General features: G+C 53.5%; 8 protein-coding genes across 8 annotated transcripts; 6 read left to right on the forward strand and 2 right to left on the reverse strand.

The window, feature by feature from the left end:
* Nucleotides 1-46: 46 nt before the first annotated feature.
* BKA58DRAFT_341357 (RNA polymerase III subunit RPC82-domain-containing protein) lies at nt 47-2710 on the forward strand. Its single transcript, XM_046168349.1, has 3 exons — nt 47-233; nt 296-352; nt 464-2710. The coding sequence occupies exons 1-3, from the start codon at nt 207-209 to the stop codon at nt 2429-2431; spliced, it is 2052 nt and encodes a 683-aa protein (XP_046024753.1). The 5' UTR covers nt 47-206; the 3' UTR covers nt 2432-2710.
* A 1585-nt stretch (nt 2711-4295) lies between these two features.
* BKA58DRAFT_201840 (exoglucanase-6A precursor) lies at nt 4296-5884 on the forward strand. Its single transcript, XM_046165843.1, has 2 exons — nt 4296-5479; nt 5533-5884. Exons 1-2 carry the CDS (start codon nt 4442-4444, stop codon nt 5677-5679), a joined length of 1185 nt encoding a protein of 394 aa, XP_046024754.1. The 5' UTR covers nt 4296-4441; the 3' UTR covers nt 5680-5884.
* Nucleotides 5885-5978: 94 nt separating this feature from the next.
* BKA58DRAFT_201847 (calcium channel subunit Mid1) lies at nt 5979-8264 on the forward strand. The gene is made up of 2 exons (XM_046165844.1): nt 5979-7477; nt 7528-8264. The coding sequence occupies exons 1-2, from the start codon at nt 6178-6180 to the stop codon at nt 8214-8216; spliced, it is 1989 nt and encodes a 662-aa protein (XP_046024755.1). The 5' UTR covers nt 5979-6177; the 3' UTR covers nt 8217-8264.
* A 48-nt stretch (nt 8265-8312) lies between these two features.
* On the reverse strand, nt 8313-8732 carry BKA58DRAFT_441283 (uncharacterized protein; the record flags this gene model as incomplete). Its single annotated transcript, XM_046173808.1, has 1 exon — nt 8313-8732. The coding sequence occupies one exon, from the start codon at nt 8730-8732 to the stop codon at nt 8313-8315; it is 420 nt and encodes a 139-aa protein (XP_046024756.1).
* A 681-nt stretch (nt 8733-9413) lies between these two features.
* BKA58DRAFT_441284 (uncharacterized protein) lies at nt 9414-10210 on the forward strand (the record flags this gene model as incomplete). Its single annotated transcript, XM_046173809.1, has 2 exons — nt 9414-9868; nt 9919-10210. The coding sequence occupies 2 exons, from the start codon at nt 9414-9416 to the stop codon at nt 10208-10210; spliced, it is 747 nt and encodes a 248-aa protein (XP_046024757.1).
* Nucleotides 10211-11826: 1616 nt separating this feature from the next.
* BKA58DRAFT_201857 (cutinase-domain-containing protein) lies at nt 11827-13227 on the forward strand. The gene has a single exon (XM_046165845.1). It carries the CDS (start codon nt 12009-12011, stop codon nt 13149-13151), a length of 1143 nt encoding a protein of 380 aa, XP_046024758.1. The 5' UTR covers nt 11827-12008; the 3' UTR covers nt 13152-13227.
* Nucleotides 13228-13304: 77 nt separating this feature from the next.
* BKA58DRAFT_318107 (Fructosamine/Ketosamine-3-kinase) lies at nt 13305-14359 on the reverse strand (the record flags this gene model as incomplete). The annotated part of the gene is made up of 2 exons (XM_046167659.1): nt 13305-14113; nt 14170-14359. 2 exons carry the CDS (start codon nt 14357-14359, stop codon nt 13305-13307), a joined length of 999 nt encoding a protein of 332 aa, XP_046024759.1.
* A 738-nt stretch (nt 14360-15097) lies between these two features.
* Nucleotides 15098-17187, forward strand: BKA58DRAFT_387701 (heterokaryon incompatibility protein-domain-containing protein). Its single transcript, XM_046170595.1, has one exon. It carries the CDS (start codon nt 15214-15216, stop codon nt 16945-16947), a length of 1734 nt encoding a protein of 577 aa, XP_046024760.1. The 5' UTR covers nt 15098-15213; the 3' UTR covers nt 16948-17187.
* The last annotated feature ends 2186 nt before the right edge of the window (nt 17188-19373 follow it).

Below are 19373 nucleotides of genomic sequence, written 5' to 3' on the forward strand. Positions count from 1 at the left end.
TAAGTGCCATCGACCCGCCAGCCATTGGCCGGAGCTCGACTGGGAACGGTCACCCACCCCACCCGCTATCATTTTCTAGGTCGCTAAGACTGTCGCTGCTCAACCCTCGCTCTCTCTGCTCCAGCTCTATTGTCCCTGTGCGTCGCCAATGTCTCCCCGGTAGCATCACCCCACCCTAGATATCTGGCAAATATCTAGGCTCCATCATGTCTTACAACCAGCGAGAGACTCCGGTAAGATGCGCCGCCCATGCGCCTCGCCCATGTCACATGAATCCTAACCAAGCACTCTGCAGGTCCTTGCTGAACTCTGCACCTTCCTGGTCGAAGATGTCTACGGTGAACTCGCGGCAGTATGTCTTGTCGAAACCACTCTCTGCGCATCCTCGCGCTCGGCCGCAGCTTTGTTCTGCATTCAGGCATGCGACAGGCGCATTCAAGAACACGATTCTAACTACTCATAGCGCGTCTTCTCCATCCTCGCGCGCCACGGACGTCAGAGTCTCGCATCCATTGCACGTGTCTCCTACCTGAATGGGCGCCAAATCAAGTATGGCCTCGTCATTCTCCTCCAGCAGCATCTCATCTTCCACTCCGGCAGCGATGCGCCTTTGACCTACTACGAGATCGACTGGCAGAACTCGTACGCCATCGTCCGCTTCGGCAAAGTCGTCAAGCTCGTCCAAGACCGCTTCGGCAAAAAGGCCGCCAACGTCATATCCAACCTGCTCGCGCTCGGCCACACGCGCATCGCCGACTTGAAGGAAGCCTACTTCCCGCCCGAAAATGAAAGCGACGATGACTCAGACGACGGCGCGGCCAACGGAGTCGGTTCAAAGCGGAAACGGACCAACGGCGCTCATGTCAACGGAACAGCGAAGATGAACGGCGTCACGAACGGCATACCCTCGGAGTTGGACGACGCGAAACCAGACCCCACCGAACTCTCCAACGGCCACGGCAAGACCAACGGCGTCCACAAGCCCTCCAAGGTCGACAGTGTGACACACAATAGCGCTCCAGAAGAGCCCGGGCAAGAGCAGGATGACAGTGACATTACCTCCGTCGACGAGCTGTACGAGCTTATTCAGTTGCTGGTGGAGCGCGGCTGGGTCAGGACGGTCACCGAAACACAATACCTTTCTCCCGGTGATATGCACGACATGCTCTACCAGGAGTCCATCGAGCAGGAAAACGCAGGCGTCACACCCACAGGCACAAAAGACAAGGACAATGTCCACCGAGGAACCCTGCAACGTAAACGGGCGATGCGCGACGAGTGGCTGACGGTCCCAAAGTTCGCCCGAAACGGACAGACGAATGGTTCCAACAAGCGTGTCAAGATGAACGGTGCGAATGGCACAAGCAGCTGGGCAGCGCCATCATCCGACGATGACCTCGTTATTCGCGTTAACCCGGAGAAGATTGCGGTCGCCATGCGGACGGAGCAGCTGGTGAGCCTCGTACAACAACGTCTTGGGCCTATCACTGCGCGTGTCTACCAGACCATGTTGCGCATGCTCGAGTCCAAGACACCCCGCTGCTGGGAAGAGTGGCCTGATCCACCGCTACCTGCCGGGGAAGCTGGAGAGAACTCGATCGACCCTCGCTTCCTAGTAACCGCCCGCGATGTTGCCACGAAGCTCAGCCGTGAGCGCGATCTGGACATCTTCGAGGGCCTGGATCCGAACGCCGCGGCGCAAATGACTCGTAAAGGGCACATCAATCGAGCCACTATCTGGACACAGCCAGTTGACCCCGCAACCCTCAACATGGAAGACAGGACCAAGGTTGTGGACAAGCACATCCAGATGCTGGCCGAAGACCCCTTCCACTTTGTCACCTGGCACTCTCGCGCCGGATTCTCACAATGGCACATTGAGTTTGATGAGATTGCGCGGCAGATGATACAGACCGAAGTTGAGAGCACAATATCCGCAAGGAAGGGCTCCTTGGGCGTGAAGCTGGTTCGCGCGTTGAGGAAGAAGGGCAAGCTCGACGAGCGCGCCATGTGCAATGTCATGATGATGCCCGCTGCGGACGTTCGCGGCATAGTCAACGATCTTACCATCCAGGGCTTTGTCCAGACGCAGGAAATTCCCAAAGTCGATCGACGCGAAGCGAAACATTCCCTTCATCTTGTTTGGTACGACCGACAGCGCGCCCGTGAGAAGCTACTCCACGACACCTACAAGGGCATGGTCCGCATCCTCCAACGCATAGCCTACGAGCGAGAGAAGATTGAGTTTACCCTTACCAAAGCCGAGCGCTCTGACGTAGTTGGCAACGAAGAGAAGTGGTTGAGCACACGCGAGTTGGACGACCTTCGCAAATGGAAGGAGGTGCAAGAGAAGTTGTTGCTACAGTTGTTCCGCGAAGACGACCTCGTCGCTACACTAAGAGATTTCCACGGGCCGCTGGTCTCCGCTTAGACTAGCGGAATAATCATGGCCTGTCGTCACGCGGGAACGATGGATATGGCGTTTCATGGGGCATGCATAGGTCTGGTTCCGTCCAGCCATCAAAAGCATTCGGTACAAACGATACCCTTCGAGCATATGGGCGGCGTTATTTCTTGCATGGCATCAAGGTATCCTTTTTGTACCGGCTTACGCGATCTGAAAGAGATTTTTGCTAGTTGATCTTTGCTGTAGATCACGTTGTGTAGTATATACTTCAATGACTTCGGAAACATCATCGTATCCTGTGCCTCTGTATATGCTGGCAATGAGTATACCATACTGACGTAGCCTGAAGCGTTGGACATTACCTCGCCGACCTCGTCCGAGCGGGGGAAAGACTTCTCTCAAATGAATCAAGCTCAAGGGTAGCAAGAATGTATAGACGATGTCTTGAGTCGATACACGTTTATGGCGAAGACTGGTTCCGGCGCGTCCATGCCATGACATTGCGATGACCAATCGCCAACGAGCGCCCCGGAACTTCTAGGATCCATACCATACTGATACAAGTGTGATTCCTCAAATGACAAATATCGCCAGATCACCAATCTACAGTGAACGTTGATGCATGCCTAGAGGTGTGCCATAGTGCGTATGAGACAGCAGATAGTACCAGAAGGCTCCTTCTTCAGCACCACACGATCGTTCCTCTTCCTGCAAACAACGCATATATTTATAACGAAATTTGTATACGGGTGCATAATCTTAACATCCCACGCCATCAACGTGTGCTTCGTGTCATGTACATCGAGATGTGGCGAAGAAGGCCGGAGGCACTCACAATGGGCTTCTGCCAAAGTTATCCCTATCCAATCTCGTCGCAGTATATGGCACACGTAAACCTCGTTATTGGCATTCCACTCGCCTTAGAACCAGAAGAACAGGTATATGCTGCATGAACCGCCATTGATATGTCGATCCATCTATTGGAGTCTGCAAGCACTCTCAGGAGACACCATGTTGCCAGTTCGCGGAGTCTGTCATCGCCGAACTCTTCATGGCGAACATTGAGCTCAAAGTTGATCAAAAATTTGCTCACTCCAAGTCTCTGGACATCGCAAGCGCTCACTCGTGGGACGTCATATGACCCCTTGGTTGGCAGCGCGAGCAATATACATGCCGCAGCAGAATAGATTAATGTGGCCGAGGTGAACCGGGTAACAAAACCTTGTAAGGCAGCACTGAGCCCTGTCTTCATATACTGAACCGGGTTGCAGGTAGACGCCTCTTTGGGGCGCATCTGACGTCGCAACGTCAAACTTTGAAAACGACCACGTGCATTTTCATATCGCAATGGAAGTTGGGGAAGGATGTCTGGGAGGATGGCACGAAGGCAACGGGAGTCTTGTGTCGAAGCGCGCTAGTGGCCCAGAGGAACCGAGCTCCGCCTTCGCGCGACTGTGCCCAACCACATCACACATACATTCATGTCTACAGCTACGCTAAGTACCGTTGTGGCTGCAATGACCGACCACCATGAACGCGACAACGTTCCGATATGAAGTCAAGGCGATCTAGTACCTAGACGTCTCTAGCCAGCCCCAGTCCTGCGTTCGCTCTAGCAGACGACAAGTCATTCCAAGCCTCCACCCCACGAGCCACCGGTTGACAGACCTGGGACCCTGTTCGGCAACCGGAGTGCATTGCCTAGTACCCGTTGTAGTACCCCCGCAGCAATACACCTTCATCAAATGTGGAGGCGGGCCGAGTCATGAGCATGGACGTTCTTCGCGGGCTTCGAGAAGATCCGGGGGCGCAGGTACCACTTGGACATATCAAATGACCGAGCTTTGTCTGGAGAAGTCTTGAAACCTACCAGCGGCGGCATCACGGACATTCACACCGGCTGAAGTAATTTGGATATTGATGAAGACTTCATGATCGCCAGCACCGGGGTTGAGCTCCAGCATACAAATATGCGTGCTCGCCAGAGGTTTCATTCTTCACGCACTCCTTCTCACACTCTCTTCTCTAGCCACGATGCTATCTAAACTTCTCTTCACTGCTGCGCTCGCAGCTGGCGTGGCTCAGGCCCTGCCCCAAGCGACCAGCACTCGTGCTACCACAACGGCCGCTCCCGCAGCGACTGGCAACCCCTTCGCTGGCAAGGACTTCTACGCTAACCCGTACTACTCGTCCGAGGTCTACACCCAGGCCATGCCATCTCTTGCTGCATCTCTGAAGCCTGCTGCTTCCGCGGTAGCCAAGGTCGGCTCATTCGTATGGATGGACACGATGGCCAAGGTTCCTCTCATGGACACTTACCTGGCCGACATCAAGGCCAAGAACGCCGCAGGTGCGAAGCTGATGGGTACCTTTGTCGTCTACGACCTACCCGAGCGTGACTGCGCAGCCCTTGCCTCCAACGGCGAGCTCAAGATCGACGAGGGTGGCGTAGAAAAGTACAAGACCCAGTACATCGACAAGATTGCCGCCATCATCAAGAAGTACCCTGACGTCAAGATCAACCTTGCCATTGAGCCCGACTCCCTAGCCAACATGATCACCAACATGGGCGTGGCAAAGTGCTCGCGCGCTGCCCCCTACTACAAGGACCTCACTGCCTACGCTCTCAAGACCCTCAACTTCGCCAACGTCGACATGTACCTTGACGGAGGCCACGCTGGCTGGCTCGGCTGGGACGCCAACATTGGCCCAGCCGCAAAGCTCTACGCCGAGGTCTACAAGGCGGCTGGCTCGCCCCGTGCTGTCCGTGGTATTGTCACTAACGTTAGCAACTACAACGCATTCCGCATTGCTACCTGCCCATCCATCACCCAAGGAAGCAAGAACTGCGACGAGGAGCGCTACATCAACGCCTTCGCTCCCCTGCTCAAGGCCGAGGGCTTCCCAGCTCACTTCATCGTCGACACTGGCCGCAGCGGTAAGCAGCCTACTGGCCAGCAGGCTTGGGGAGATTGGTGCAACGTCAAGGGCGCTGGCTTCGGTATCCGTCCTACTACCAACACCGACAACGCGCTTGTCGATGCTTTTGTCTGGGTCAAGCCCGGTGGCGAGGTATTTAGCACATCTGTAGACGATTGAGGAGGCGAATGCTAACGAGAATCTAGTCTGACGGTACATCCGACCAATCTGCTGCCCGCTACGATGGCTTCTGCGGCAAGGACTCTGCGTTCAAGCCTGCGCCCGAGGCTGGTACTTGGTTCCAAGCGTACTTCGCGATGTTGCTCCAGAATGCCAGCCCCGCTCTTGCATAGAGTTTAGACGAGTAGGAGACACAGTACCTTGATCCAAGCTTTTGTCGGGTGGAGGATGTTAAGAGGATGCACTGTATATAGTCGCGACGGCATCTCGCTTTCTCCTGGATCACAAGAACTGTATATATCAATCCCATGTGTATATGAACCACTATTGATGTATGCGACGACTGTTTTTGAGTGATATGCGATGGGTGCAACGGTGATGCCGCCCACGTGGGGGCTGGACTCGGGAAGCCACAGGTCTTGGCAGGGCGAGCAATGGATCAGCCGTTGCGCGACCAGACCCTTGCGCCACACTTTCCTGACAGCCCGAGTACTACCACGCCCCGCCAAACCTTCTTTATCCTTGGACGTCCTGACCTACATCGTCCTTTGCCCGCATCGCTCTCTTCACACGTGCGATCGCCTGACGCTCGTTTCCCTCCCAGCGCACCCACTGCGCCCACCACCCACTCATGCGGCCCCGGTTCTATCGATAACGCAGCGGAGAGGGCAATGCAACGCCCCAAGCTTTCACCTTTGCAGTCGAGACTGCTCGCATACCTCGTCGCTAGTAGCGCCTGTATCGCACTATGGACGCCTTCGCTACCTCTTGTCCACGCCGCCGAAGTTCTTGCGACGCCCGATCACGACGCCTTTGACAGCCTCGCGCTGCACGCCTTCACCAGCGAAGATACGCCATCCATTGAAGATGGGGGGTACGATCGAGCAGAGAGCGATGGCTACGAGCCGGAGTTCAGCTATCTCGACCGGAGCCTGATTGGACGGCAGACAGAAGCGCCAGAATCGCTCACCAACAACGAGAAGACTGAAAAGGACATCGACCCGGAACAGACAATACACTTCGTGTTCGAGAAGGGTCAATTGCGCCTGAGGAGTGTGCTTGATGTTCCCTTGGATGCTCTGGAAGCACGGGGAGCAGATAACGTCTCTAACGAAGCTGGCTTGGAAGATGCAAAAGTCCCTGGAAAGAAGGGTGACATCGGGGACGATGAGATGGGAGAGCTGGCAAAGCGACAGGCCGGCAGTAGTCGCGTCTGGATAACGGCCAACACTTGCCGCCAGCCTATGCCGAACGGAGACGCGAAGGAGGCAAGGAAGAACCACCCGCAGCTGGTCATGTACGTTTCCACGTCACCGCGCAACAAGCAGCCAGGCCCAGATGCGACGCAAGATACCCTCACCAACATTACGGGCGTGCTCTTCGATGGTGGCTACGCCAGCTTCGAGCTCAACACCACCTCGGACGTATACATCGGCATCGGAGCGCCCAAGCTCGAGGAAGATTGGTTTGGGAGCTGGCACTTTGAACTCGCCGCAAGCACAGACGGACCTTACCATAGCTACGACGACGAGACACCTTTCCTCTACATGGTCGACACAGATAGCGAATCGACGTTGTTCATAACATACGACATGGGCGACTCCAACGATACTACGGAGGTCGATAGATGGAGGGAGCAGAACCCCTTTCATATGTACGCCTTCCCGGACGGCGAATGGACTCCAGTCACAGGGCTAGAACGCTCATACTGCGCGCTCAAGGAGCAATTCAACGTGAACGCGACAAGGAACTTCACCATCGACTCAAGCATCACGACCAAGTTCAGGAAGATTAGCGGGGACGACAACATGCCCAAGACTCAGTTCCACGTAAGGAATCTGCAGACCGCGAAGACATACAATGGGTTTGTGGTCATCGAGGGAAGCCAACAGCCTCTCACCATTCCTGGCACGGGCACGACAAGAGGCGGAGGCAGGGTCTTTCAGGCTTTCAACTGGACTACCAAAGCCGGCGAGTGAATCACTCTCCTGTCTCCTGGATCATGCTAACAATGTGCAAAGATGACTCCTGCCAGGTGCTTTTCGATCTCGAATTCTGCGACATGGTCGCCTACGCCGTTCCCTCCAACACGAACTTCAAGCTCAACGACTCCGCTCTCGCCGAAATCTATGAGAACAAAGCCCGCGAATACTACGACAGCTTCAACAAGTCTTTGGCGCAGGTGGCTTGCGATACAGTCTCGGAAGCGCAGTACTCACTAGCTGTAACGTGTGACGACTGCGCGAGGAACTACAAGAATTGGCTGTGCATGGTCCAGATGCCTCGGTGCGAAGACTGGACCGCGTCCGACTCTTCTCTCGTACCGCGCAACATCAAGACGCCCTTTGCCAACGGCTCCCTCCCTGATATGATACCTGGTTTCAATGACAGCGCTGCCTTTAGCCGATCCCGCAACCCAATCATCGACGAGGACATCAGCCCTGGCCCATACAAAGAGCTGAAGCCTTGCGAGGACATGTGCTTTGATATTGTGCGCAGCTGCCCGGCGCAGCTTGGCTTTGCATGCCCGAATGGCGCGCAGAGGGATAGCATGTATGGGAGGAGAGACGAGAACCCGGACAGACTGACGTGCAACTTCCCTGGCGCAGTGGTGAAATTGAATGCAAAGGGTGGCGCAGGTATGCTGGGTGTGCATCTACCCGCCATTGCAACTGTCATTGTATTGGCCACAGCGATGCTATGGGTCTAAGACACACGGTTTCGTCACGCCGTCTCCTTATAGACATGTATTTCTAGTGGCATTCTTGTGGCGTTAAAGCGAAAGTCAATTCTCATTCATCCTTCCTCACACACTAAACTCCAGTCTATTCCCCGCAAAGTCCCTCGCAAAGAACCTCGTCGGGTACTCTACACCCTCCGCCCCGCTATTCTTCGCACCAGGTCTATCTGCTTCCAACGGCGCCGCCTCTCCACCCCGCTCATGATGTTCCCATACTTTCACTCTCAGCTCGTTCAGCGCTTCCACGCTGCCAACCCGAAAACATGGATGCCGTGATGAAGAATGCGCAAAGTCTTCTGGCTTGCCAATCGCGACGTGTACTTGCTGACCCGAGCTGCCGATGTCGAACCATGCGAGCGTTTCGCGTTGTAAGTGTGGTACTGTGCGCGGTGTCAGGCCAAGGGTTGTGGCGTAGAAGTCGTTGGCTAGGTGGAGCGTGTTTGGAGGTACTACGAGGTTGATGTGGTGGATGCCGGTGATCATCATGGTCATGGACTGGATGCGCGTTGGCTTTGTTTGGTAGCAAAGTCGATGATGAGGTGGTATGCGACTTGGCGCTGCAAGATGGGGTGAATGCTAACTGCGGGGTGAAGATGGTGCAGGCAAGCGAGGCGCGGGTGATTTGAGCTAGCGAGCCGTTGAAGACAACATCATGTCACCATCTGGACCGTCGCGTCTCTACCTGCGATCCCTACGCACGTCCATGCCCGATAGACATCAATGTCTTGATAACTTTACCCCTATGCGCGTCCCTGTCGACACCATCATTGGATGATACGACAGCCTTGCGTTCACCCATTTGCGGCTCAACTTCGTTACGCAACCTTGGCGGGTAGCGTAGTGCTTAGAAATGCGACAACTATCGGAAGGCTGTTCGCGATCAATCCTACAAATGCAGGTACGAGTGCGTACATGGCTTATAACCGTTCGTACGCCGATATGTCATCTTCGCGTTGGGCGCCTTATCCTTCTCGTACGTTCGTGATGTTCGTATAGCCTATCTGGCCGAAGGTCCCAAAGCTACAAGTATCTTCCCACCCGCAGAGAGAAATGAATATCCTACCGTGGAGCCAGAGATCTACCTTTCATTCCCTTGAACAAAATCCATCTCAACCGTAACTCACCAGCAACGCGCGAGAAGAAGAACTGCAACTCCGTCCCACCAACATGTCCTCCACCATAGTCCTGATCACAGGCGCCAATCGAGGCATCGGTCTTGGCCTTACCGAGCGCTTTCTGGCAAAGCCCTCGCACACCGTCATTGCCGCAGTGCGCAACCCGGAGCACGCGACCGCGCATGCGCTACAAGACCTGCCCAAGGGTTTTGACAGCCAGCTTATTGTCGTGAAGCTCGACGCTTGCGTCGAGCAGGACGCGCAAGACGCCGTCGCCAAGCTGCAGCAGAAGCACGGAATCCATCACCTCGACATTGTGATTGCGAACGCCGGCATCAGCTACATATACCCCACAGTCGCAGAGGTCAAAATTACGGATATCAAGGCGCACATGGAGCCAAACGTGTATGGCGTCATAGCGCTGTACCAAGCGACGCGGGAGCTCTTGAAGAAGTCGGCGCGTGAGCCGATATTTCTGCCCATGGGCTCCTCGGCGGGATTGTTGGTGTAAGTCAACTTCACGGTCCTCTTGCGCATCTGGTTGACCATGACTCCAGCAACCACCTGCCCATCACCAACGCCGCGTACGGGCCTACCAAGACAGCACTCAATTGGTACACGATTCGCATCAATGCCGAGGATGAGTGGCTCAACTGTTTTATCATCGACCCAGGCCATGTTGCGACGGATATGGGCGACGCCGCGTCGCAGGCTTTGGGCATGGGCGAGAAGGCGCCGGTTTCGGTCGAGGATTCCTGTGAGGGCATGATGCAGGTGTTTGCGAAGGCTTCGAAGAAGGAGTACGGCGGCAAGTTGGTTGTATATACTGGGGAGATTTCGGGGTGGTGACGCTGGTTCGAAGATCTATTTGGGACATTCGTCGCACGAGGGTCGCACAAAGAAGTACGTCTTATACCATCTCTGACTGCTCTTCTCACAACGTCCTCGCCCGACGTACTCGCATCAATGTCAACAGCTGGCTGCCTCCACAAGATGAACCTCGGGTTATACCTGTGCTTAATGGTTAGCGAGCGTGGGTAGCTATCGCCACAGTAGTCAGTCTTTGTCACGAGAGGCTACGCGTAATTATTCTAGAGCTTACTTTAGAAGCTTGATCGTTATGCTACGTACAATACTAAGGTAGTAAGAAATTATAGGTAAGGCCTGTGCGTGCAGCTATTAAAGGTAGTTATAGGCAATAGAATTTGCTTCACACTACGAGAGGATAGTGGGGGGGCAGCTCTGTATTACTTCACTGGGTAGGGGTTGGTAAGAGAAAGAGGGAATAATTCTTATCCCTCTTCTTGCGCGGGGAGCGCAGGTTAAGAGGAGGTCCTAAGGCTTAGACGCAAGCGAGAGAAGCAAACATGTTGTAAAGCCATCGTTCTCTCCACTCAGGCTTCGCCATCTAACATTACAGCGGGTAGGGTCGTCGTGATAGCGCGATAACGTATAAAAAGAAGGTTCACGGGACGTTAAGAGGCATATAAGCCAGCCTCGGATGTAAGGTTGAAGACGGTTATCTAATTGGAACGATAGAAGTACTTGTTAGTAAACCGACGATTCATGGTTGATGTTGCACCAGGACCATCGTGAAACGGCCCACATGGTGGCTGCCGAGGCCCGTCGCAGGTCGCATCGTCGACATGGATGTGACAGCCCTACGCCATTCTGATTAATTACCTTTCGTTAGCACCTTTGAGAAGATCATGGCTGGTTAATGAAGGATGGTTGGATTCTTAGCGGATGATGCCGTCTTGTACATTTCGATCGCCGGCAAGTTCCAGACCATGCAAGGCATTAACAACAGCAAGCCAGCCGAGCCGACATAGTTTGCTAAGAAACAACGACGTAAAGATTCCATAGCAGTACTAGAGTTTGCACACATGTTTGACAGCGGAATCTTTTGCGTAAACCATTCCGAAAGACTGTGTCTAGCTCAAATCATACAATCGGCTTCAAAGGTGTGAACGAAGTACTTTCGCATGTTTTGACGCGATGCGGGATGTCGATGGGGATATTGCGTACGATGTTCACAACTCATGCCATGTACCACTTGTCGAGGTTGCTACAGCACCCTAGCATCCCGTCCGCCGCTAACGCAATGGGAATCCTATTCGATGATTTAAACCGTTACTGGAGTCATGCGCCAACGTCCATCCTTGGTCGCAGAAACAAGGGCTTTACTCCTCCCAACCGCATGCCGAGGCTAACCCGGGCAAAACACGAAACATGTAGAGGTCACCCGAGAGATTCAGTGATCAGACATGGAGAGCATGGGTAAGCTTCCCTGTACACATCAGCCTCTTCCCGCGAATGGGGCGACGACTCCACAATAACGTCGCGTCGGTGGACAACGCCATGGCATTCCTTTCATCACATTTCGCCGCAGAAGCAATGTTTCGAAACCCAACGGCGCAACTCGCTGCGATGGTCCTCCGAGGAAGTCAGCCGTGGACTTTTGTATAAGATGTAGGTTTCCAACAGAAGTTTGATGGGCATCGACTTCGATCCGACTTTCGCTTCCACTCTACCACATTCGCTTTCGGCGCCAGTCTTGTTCTTCGTTGTGCTGTGCACCTGAATCTTTCTCTACAAACGACTTGCTCTATACAGACACAGACGACTCATTGAACACTATCGCAAGATGAAGTTCTACGCCGCTCAAGCTTTCGCTCTTGCCAGCATTGCAACTGCATTCCCGCACCCCCAGCTTCCCTCACTACCATCCTTCTCGCTACCAACTGGGGGATTGGGCTCTGGGACAGGGACCGGTCTGGGTTCTGGTCTGGGCTCTGGCCTCGGTTCTGGTCTAGGTTCTGGCCTGGGCTCAGGCCTCGGTGGAGGCTCAGGACTTGGTGGACTTGGTGGACTTGGTGGAGGATCAGGATTTAGCCTCCCAACCAACATCCCCTCTCTCGGAGGTGGAGGTTTCTCACTTCCGACCAGCCTTCCAAGCCTAGGTGGAGGCAGTACCGGCACAGGTGGTTCAGGATTGAGCAGCTGGCTCAGCGGCCTAGGGGGAGGTTCCAGTGGAGGTCTCGGGGGTCTTGGAGGTCTTGGAGGCCTCGGAGGCGGTGCTGGTGGTGCTACGACAACAGCTGACGCCGCTGTTCCCGGACCTTCCAAAACTGGTGCCGCTGAAGCACCCGCAGCGACGGGCGGAGGCAACACTGGTGGCGCCGGCACCATTGGTACAAACTGCAAGCCCCAATCTGGATCGTCCAACGCCTTCGGAGGAAGCGAAAATGGTATCGTGGACAAGAGCTGCTGCACCGATATGACCATCGTCTTCGCACGTGGTACCGGAGAGATGGGTAACGTCGGATCCGTGTCTGGGCCACCGATGTTCAAGGCTATCCGACAGAAGCTGGGTAACGACCGTGTTACCGTTCAGGGTGTTGACTACGCTGCCTCTGCTGCTGGTAACGCCAACCTCGGTGGCGACGGTGGTCAGAAGATGGCCGATCTGGTCAAGCAGGCCAAGTCTCAATGTCCTGATACCAAGGTCATCGTATCAGGCTACTCTCAAGGTGCCATGGTCGTTCACAATGCTTTCAGCAAGGGAATTTCTGCCACTGATGTTAGCGGCGCTGTCATGTTCGGAGACCCATTGAAGCGCCAGGCTATCAGCGGTCTTTCAACCGACAAGATCAAGCAGTTCTGCGGTACTGCTGATCAAATCTGCGGCGGTGGTGGTGATGGCGGTGCTACTGGAAGCCATCTCAGCTACGGCAGCAGTGCGGATGCGGCGGCTTCCTTCGCTATCCAGGCCGCTGGGCTTGCTTAGGCGGATCGAGGTTGTCTTGTAAACTCGCATTGCTGGTCCGTGTGAGCTACAAGACGAGACATACGCGATTGTTGAGGCTGGTGCGACAGGACGCTGGTGTACATTCAAATGTAGATACTTGACCACTCGTTGTCACTCCATCGATTCTTTGACCTATCCTTCACTACCATACTTCTTGATGAGATCTCTCATGATACTGACCGCGCCGCTCCGATAACTTCCCCCAAACATTGCATAGTGGTTAAGATGATGGTATAGCTCATATAGCTTCACTCTATCTTCATATTCCTCCACGGGCTCCGTCTTTGGACACAGCTGATGGTACTCTTTCAGGAAACTCCCTCCGAAGCCACCAAACATTTTCATGGCGCCTAGTTCAAACTCGTTGTGCGTGTAGCATGCCGACGGGTCGTAGACCACGTCTTCAGGCTCGCCCTTCTTGTTACCAATGACGCCTACGCTTGCATTGCCGCTCCATAAGTCGCCATGCACAACGACAGGTGTAACTCCCTTGCCGTTATTTAGATGGTCATCGCCTATCAAGCGGGCTACTATCATGGCCACAGTCTGCTCAACTAGCTTCTTCACGTCGCCGTCCCTGCGCCCATTCTGCTCCGCGAATCGTAAAATAGATCTGAGACGGTTTTCCGCATAAAAGTCTGCCCAGCTTCCCTTATAGCTATTATCTTGTGGTGTATCGCCGCAACATGTTGTCACTGAAAATCCAAACACAGGCTTGTCACAGCCTTGTGGTATGGGCGCGGGCGTGGTATGTAGCTTTGCGAGCTTAGCTGCCAGCGATAGCGCTTTCGTCGACTTTGAACTCGATCGTCCCGTGAGGTTAAGGAATTCAGTCACGAGGAAGGATGTAGATGGCTGCGATTCGAATCTTCCGTGACCAAGGGGTTGAGGACATAGAGATGGTACGGCGTCGTGGATGGCTTGGAGGGATGCGTACTCGCCTTCAGCGCGCTGTCAGTTGATTAGCCAGCCCGGAGGTGCTAGAGGTTGCGCTTACCTTGGAACATGACCTCGGCCTCTTTCCCGCTCCCAGTCTTCATGAAGAATGTCTGATCTGTGCCATCGTCAAGTTGTGACGTGATCTTCAACGTCGATGCCGAGCTCGAGCCGCCTCCGCCTGCAGAAGAGATATTCGTCTTATCAAGGTTCAGGCCGAGGAGCCTGATGACTGCCGGATCGGGCTTCATGGTGGATTCTGTCGTAAGAGAGCAGAATGAATAGAAGGCGCCTTTGACTTAGACTACGGTCTGATCCTGGTCCGGGCTGGTTATTGAGAGTTTACTTTGGTATACGGTATGATTGAGATAGCTTTGATGTTGTTCGCTGGAGTGTCTGGTGTGTTACCGCAGTACCGTGGTTGTGTGTGGAGGCTCCTGATGATTCAGAGGAATGCTGTTGGTCGAGGAGGACGCGATGAGTGGAAGATTGTCGTAAGAGAGCGCGCGACCTTGAATATAAACATGACATTGTGGTGATGGCGCCTGAGGTATTTTGAGATGGGTCGGTGGTGACGTCAAACTTGCTATCCCCCGTGGTGGAAGCTCGAGACGCGCCGACGCGTCCTCAGCGTTGCGACCGCAACCTACCTCCAAGCGACTGCCTGGAATTCCTTTGAAATCAATGCGGATCCTCTCTCTGTCCTTCGCGTTAGCGCAGGTTCCACACCCAAGCTCCTACAACAACCATCCACCGTGGCCACCTTTATTTCTGCCTGCATGTATTGTGCGAGTAAATAGTGTCACATAGGTCTGCAGATTGATCTACCAGAAATTCCTACGATGATAGCTATTGGGTGCGGTTCTACAGCCCTATCTTCCCTATCTTTGCAGGTGCGCGCACGGATAAGGTATATTTACGTAATTCTATCTACCCCGCACAACTCTTATGTTACCACAGATATCACGCTTCCTAGATTCTGTAGTTCTAGCGGTCAACATTACCGTGAACGTCGACGACTTGGTTCCGTTCTTTACAAGCTTAGCATACCGTCAGGACTCTGCCAGCCCTTTTCTCTCAATTTTTAACTCATCGGAGACTGATCATGGATAGTTCCCAGTGGAAGGATAATTTCGGACATGTTTCACCACACAGCTGCGAGCATTGCAAAGATATCATATTCACTTTTGGGGAACTAACTTCTTTCTCGCTTAAAGAAGTAGAACGAGCAGACAAGGCCGGATGTGAATTCTTCCGTTTGACTTACCAAAAGTACACGGCTACGAACATCACTACAGTACCTAGCGACCCGAAGCTAATCATAAGTTGTGTTGAAAGGGGAGGGGGTCTTGATATCCGCTGGGTAGATGGTGCAACCCCATTGTTCGACTCGGTTGAGGAATCAACGTGTCCACTTTCAATGTTTACTCTTGCGGGCAGCCCTGCTTTTATCGACATTGAGACCCGACCGCTGAACTTGAATCCCGGATCTGAGGAACAAATTCGTCAGATACGACATCGCTTTCGTCGATGTCGCCAAGAACACAAGAAATGTATGGAATTGTGCAAGACACAACGCCAGGAACTTCCTGCTCGCCTGATCGAGGTGGGAGCTTTGGATAGTAAGGACATTCGCGTATTAGAAACTCGGTCGATAGATCAGGTCGCCTACGCCATTCTCAGCTATTGCTGGGGAGGTGACCAGGAGTCCAAAACTATTGATGCGCGACTTGAACGTAGACGCAATGGGTTTCCACTTGACGAACTTCCGCAAACTATCAAAGATGCAGTCTTCTTAACCAGGAAACTCCGGCTAAAATATCTTTGGGTTGACGCAATCTGCATTGTACAGGATAACAAGAAGGACATAGACAAAGAAATTAGAAAGATGGATCAGATCTACCGGGGAGCTTTGATTACCTTTGCGGCAGCAAGAGCAACAGAAGTGTCTGAGGGATTTTTGGGCCATCGGGAGCCAACCCACTGCTACGGGACGGTATGCCAGATACAGTACCGTCAAAGTTCGGGAGATCCCGCGATTGTTCGATCGAGTCTCGTTTCAGCGAAACCTCTGCATATTACATACGAGGACCCAATTGATCTAAGAGCATGGACCTTCCAGGAGCATTACCAATCTCTCCGTACTGTTCGTTTTGGAAGCAAGCAGACGGTGTGGGAGTGTCCGGCAAGTCGTTGGGTCGACGGAGGCATTAACTATACGTATGAAGCTTCAAGCGATCGTCGGTTCAGCGGCAAAATAGTCGATTCACCCTATCCTTTTCGATTGGATGATGCGTCTCACAAACACGATTTGGATTCAGCCCTCGGTGATTGGCAAAGCAAAGTAGAGGAGTATTCAGGGCGCAAACTAAAGAACCCTGAGGACAGACTTCCTGCCTTTGCAGCTATAGCAAAAGCCTTTGGTGCCTTTTTAGGGCTAAAGCCTGACCAGTACCTTGCCGGTCTCTGGTTGTTTGATCTTAGCATGCAGTTGCGATGGCGGCGACCAGATTGTGAATTAGAGAAGGAATGGGCTTCTGCAGGGTCTGGACCATCGTGGTCATGGGCCTCATTGACTGGTCCCGTGATCTTTGATCATCCTCGACTATCACATGGAACGAACACGTTAAGGATTGACGATTGGAAAATGGAACCGAAGTTAGAAGGTTTCGAATATGGCGAAGTATTGCGGGGACGGCTGACAGTCTCTGGAAACTTGTGTATGTCAATTCGCCAAGGACTAGATTTCATTGGGTGGCACCCTTGCGTACTGGAACCTTGTTTGCTTCCCTTAGTCGCACATTGGGACTGTCAAGATGAACAACCATTCGAAGTATAGTGCTTGGAGATCAACGCTAGTGCTTCACGGGAAACAAAAAGTTCGTCAGGCCTAACCAATATGAGGCGACGGATTATGCACAATCCGCGCTCGATTAGGTATCGCGTTAGGGTTCGCTAACCAAGAAAGGAAATCTAGAGGGCATAATCCGTGCGCATAATCCGCGGGCTTTACTAGTATCGCAACGTGCTGCAACTTACCCAAAAGATGCAAGACAACGCTCCAAATCTATTCCATCTTTCAGAATACCTGCAGCTAGCACTGTTGTTGAGATATTTATGCGTGAACTTTGGCTGGAGAGACTTGACGTTCCTCGCTGAAGTCGGAGCTTGTAACCTCCGACTACAGGCCTGTGCGCGAAGTCAGGAAGTTCAAGACTTGAGCCATACTACTGTAGGTACGTTCGTAGATTAGATAACAGCAAGATAGAGGGACTTCTTACGCTTGTAAGAATATGAAGAATGCGATCTAGGTAGCGATTGTAGTCTGCAAGTAGGCACAGAGGAACGAAACTGGTGCGCGGCAAGTCCCGCGAGCCTTTACGTGCGGATCTGGTAGATCCAGAAGTTAAGGTAGTAGCTAATAAGAACGTTAGACTGTACGTTACCTCGCGATAGGTAAAAGATGCGTCTTCTTCTATAGCCTTCCAAGTTAGAGTTATAATAGTAGAGCTATAGCACGTCGACGTTGGAACAATAGTACTGTCACGATGTTCAGGCCGGTCGACACAAAAGAGGTAGGAAAGAAAGAGGTAGAATTGGATCTCAAAGTCATGCTATCTACCGCAAGGTACTGCTACCTGTAAGTCCTCAAAGCCCCTACTCCGCCTCCGCCTGAAGCTCTTGAACAAGGGAATCATACACAAAACGCCAGCGCGGAACCAGGCCCTCGCACTCGCCCGCGATGTATCCATCCCACTCATTAACCTGCTCAAGACTAGAAAGACACTGAACTACGCCACCACTACTGACAGCTTGGAACAAGATAAATGCGCGTTGAGGGCGATCACAGAGGACCTTGTTGCCGTAGGCGCGATGGATGTGGGCCCAGATGCGATCGCCATTCTCTGACTTGCCAACGAGCATGCCTTCCTTGTTGTTGTAGACGATAGGGTAGGTGCGCGCGGGATTAGCGAAGACGAACTTGCCGGGGGTGCGGTCGTAGTCGTTGGGAAGCGTGGTGTTGGGCAGCAAAGGGAGGGAGCGGAGTTCAGCGGGAGTTGGCAGCTCGATAGCGTCCTAGAGACAAGGTCAGCTTGTTGCGTGTTGGTGAAGTAGCGATGTGAAGGTACATACACTGAGGCCAACCTTGCTGATCAGCTCATAGTGTAGGCCTTGGACACCGTCGGTAGATAGGTGTTCGGAGGTCAAGGCGTTGGAGAGGTATGCCATGGTAAGAGAAGTGTGTTGGAATTGTGTTGATGTAGAGAAGTTGTGAAGTTGCAACGAAGGAGCAGCGGAAAGGCGCCAATATATACCCAGGGAAGCACGAGCCACTTGAATGAGAAGAATGGTAAAGTGGAACAATCTGCGGTGAAGGCAGCAGCTACTCCGAGCGTTGGACTGAGCAAGATATCTGCAGTGAAGTCGAAATGACCGCAGCGACGTCGCGCGGCAAGTCCCGCAGAACTTCACATGCGGATCTGGCTAATTAGGGTGTGAAGGCGGCAGCCAATCGCAGCGCCAGGATGCTGGAGATGTCCGCGACGAAGGTGAGTTGATTGTCGCGGTAATGCTGCGTTGACTGTCGAGGTGAAGTCGCGCAGACGCAGGCCTTCACATGCGGATCTGGCCGATCCAGATGTGAAGGCGGCAGCCAATGGGAGCGCCAGGTCGCTGGAGATGTTTGCGGCGAAGGCGAGCTTATTATCGCCTTGACGCTGGGCTGGGTGCTGTCAAGGTGGGCCGATTGTTGAGGTGACGCGGGGTCGATTGTCGCCGTGAAGAGGAGTTGCTTGTCGAGGTGAAGTCGCGCGGCCGCCAGCCTTCACGTGCGGATCTGGCAGATCCAGATGTGAAGGCGGCAGCCAATCGGAGCGCTAGGATGCGGGGCATCCCCGTGGTGAAGGGGACTTGATCGCTGTGAAGGTGGGTTGATTGTCGAGGTGAAGTCGCGCGGCAAGTCCCGCCAGCCTCCACGTGTGGATCTGGCAGATCCAGATGTGAAGGCGGCAGCCAATCGGAGCGCTAAGCTGTTGGAGTTATCCGCAGCTAAGGCGAGTGGATTGTCGCTGTGATGCTGCGTTGACTGTCGAGGTGAAGGCAGCAGTCAATCCGGGCGTCAGACGTGTGAAGATATCCATAGTGAAGGGGGCGGTGATGGAACAACCTACGGTGAAGGCCACACGTGCGATTATCGACGAGGGGATAGTACGTATTTAAAGCTAGACGTCCTTTGTTACCTTGGCTCTTTCTTCCTCCAACTAC

The sequence above is a fragment of the Alternaria rosae genome (genome assembly GCF_020736505.1).
Source record: "Alternaria rosae strain MPI-PUGE-AT-0040 chromosome Unknown BKA58scaffold_6, whole genome shotgun sequence".
Classification (NCBI taxonomy): Eukaryota; Fungi; Ascomycota; class Dothideomycetes; order Pleosporales; family Pleosporaceae; genus Alternaria; species Alternaria rosae.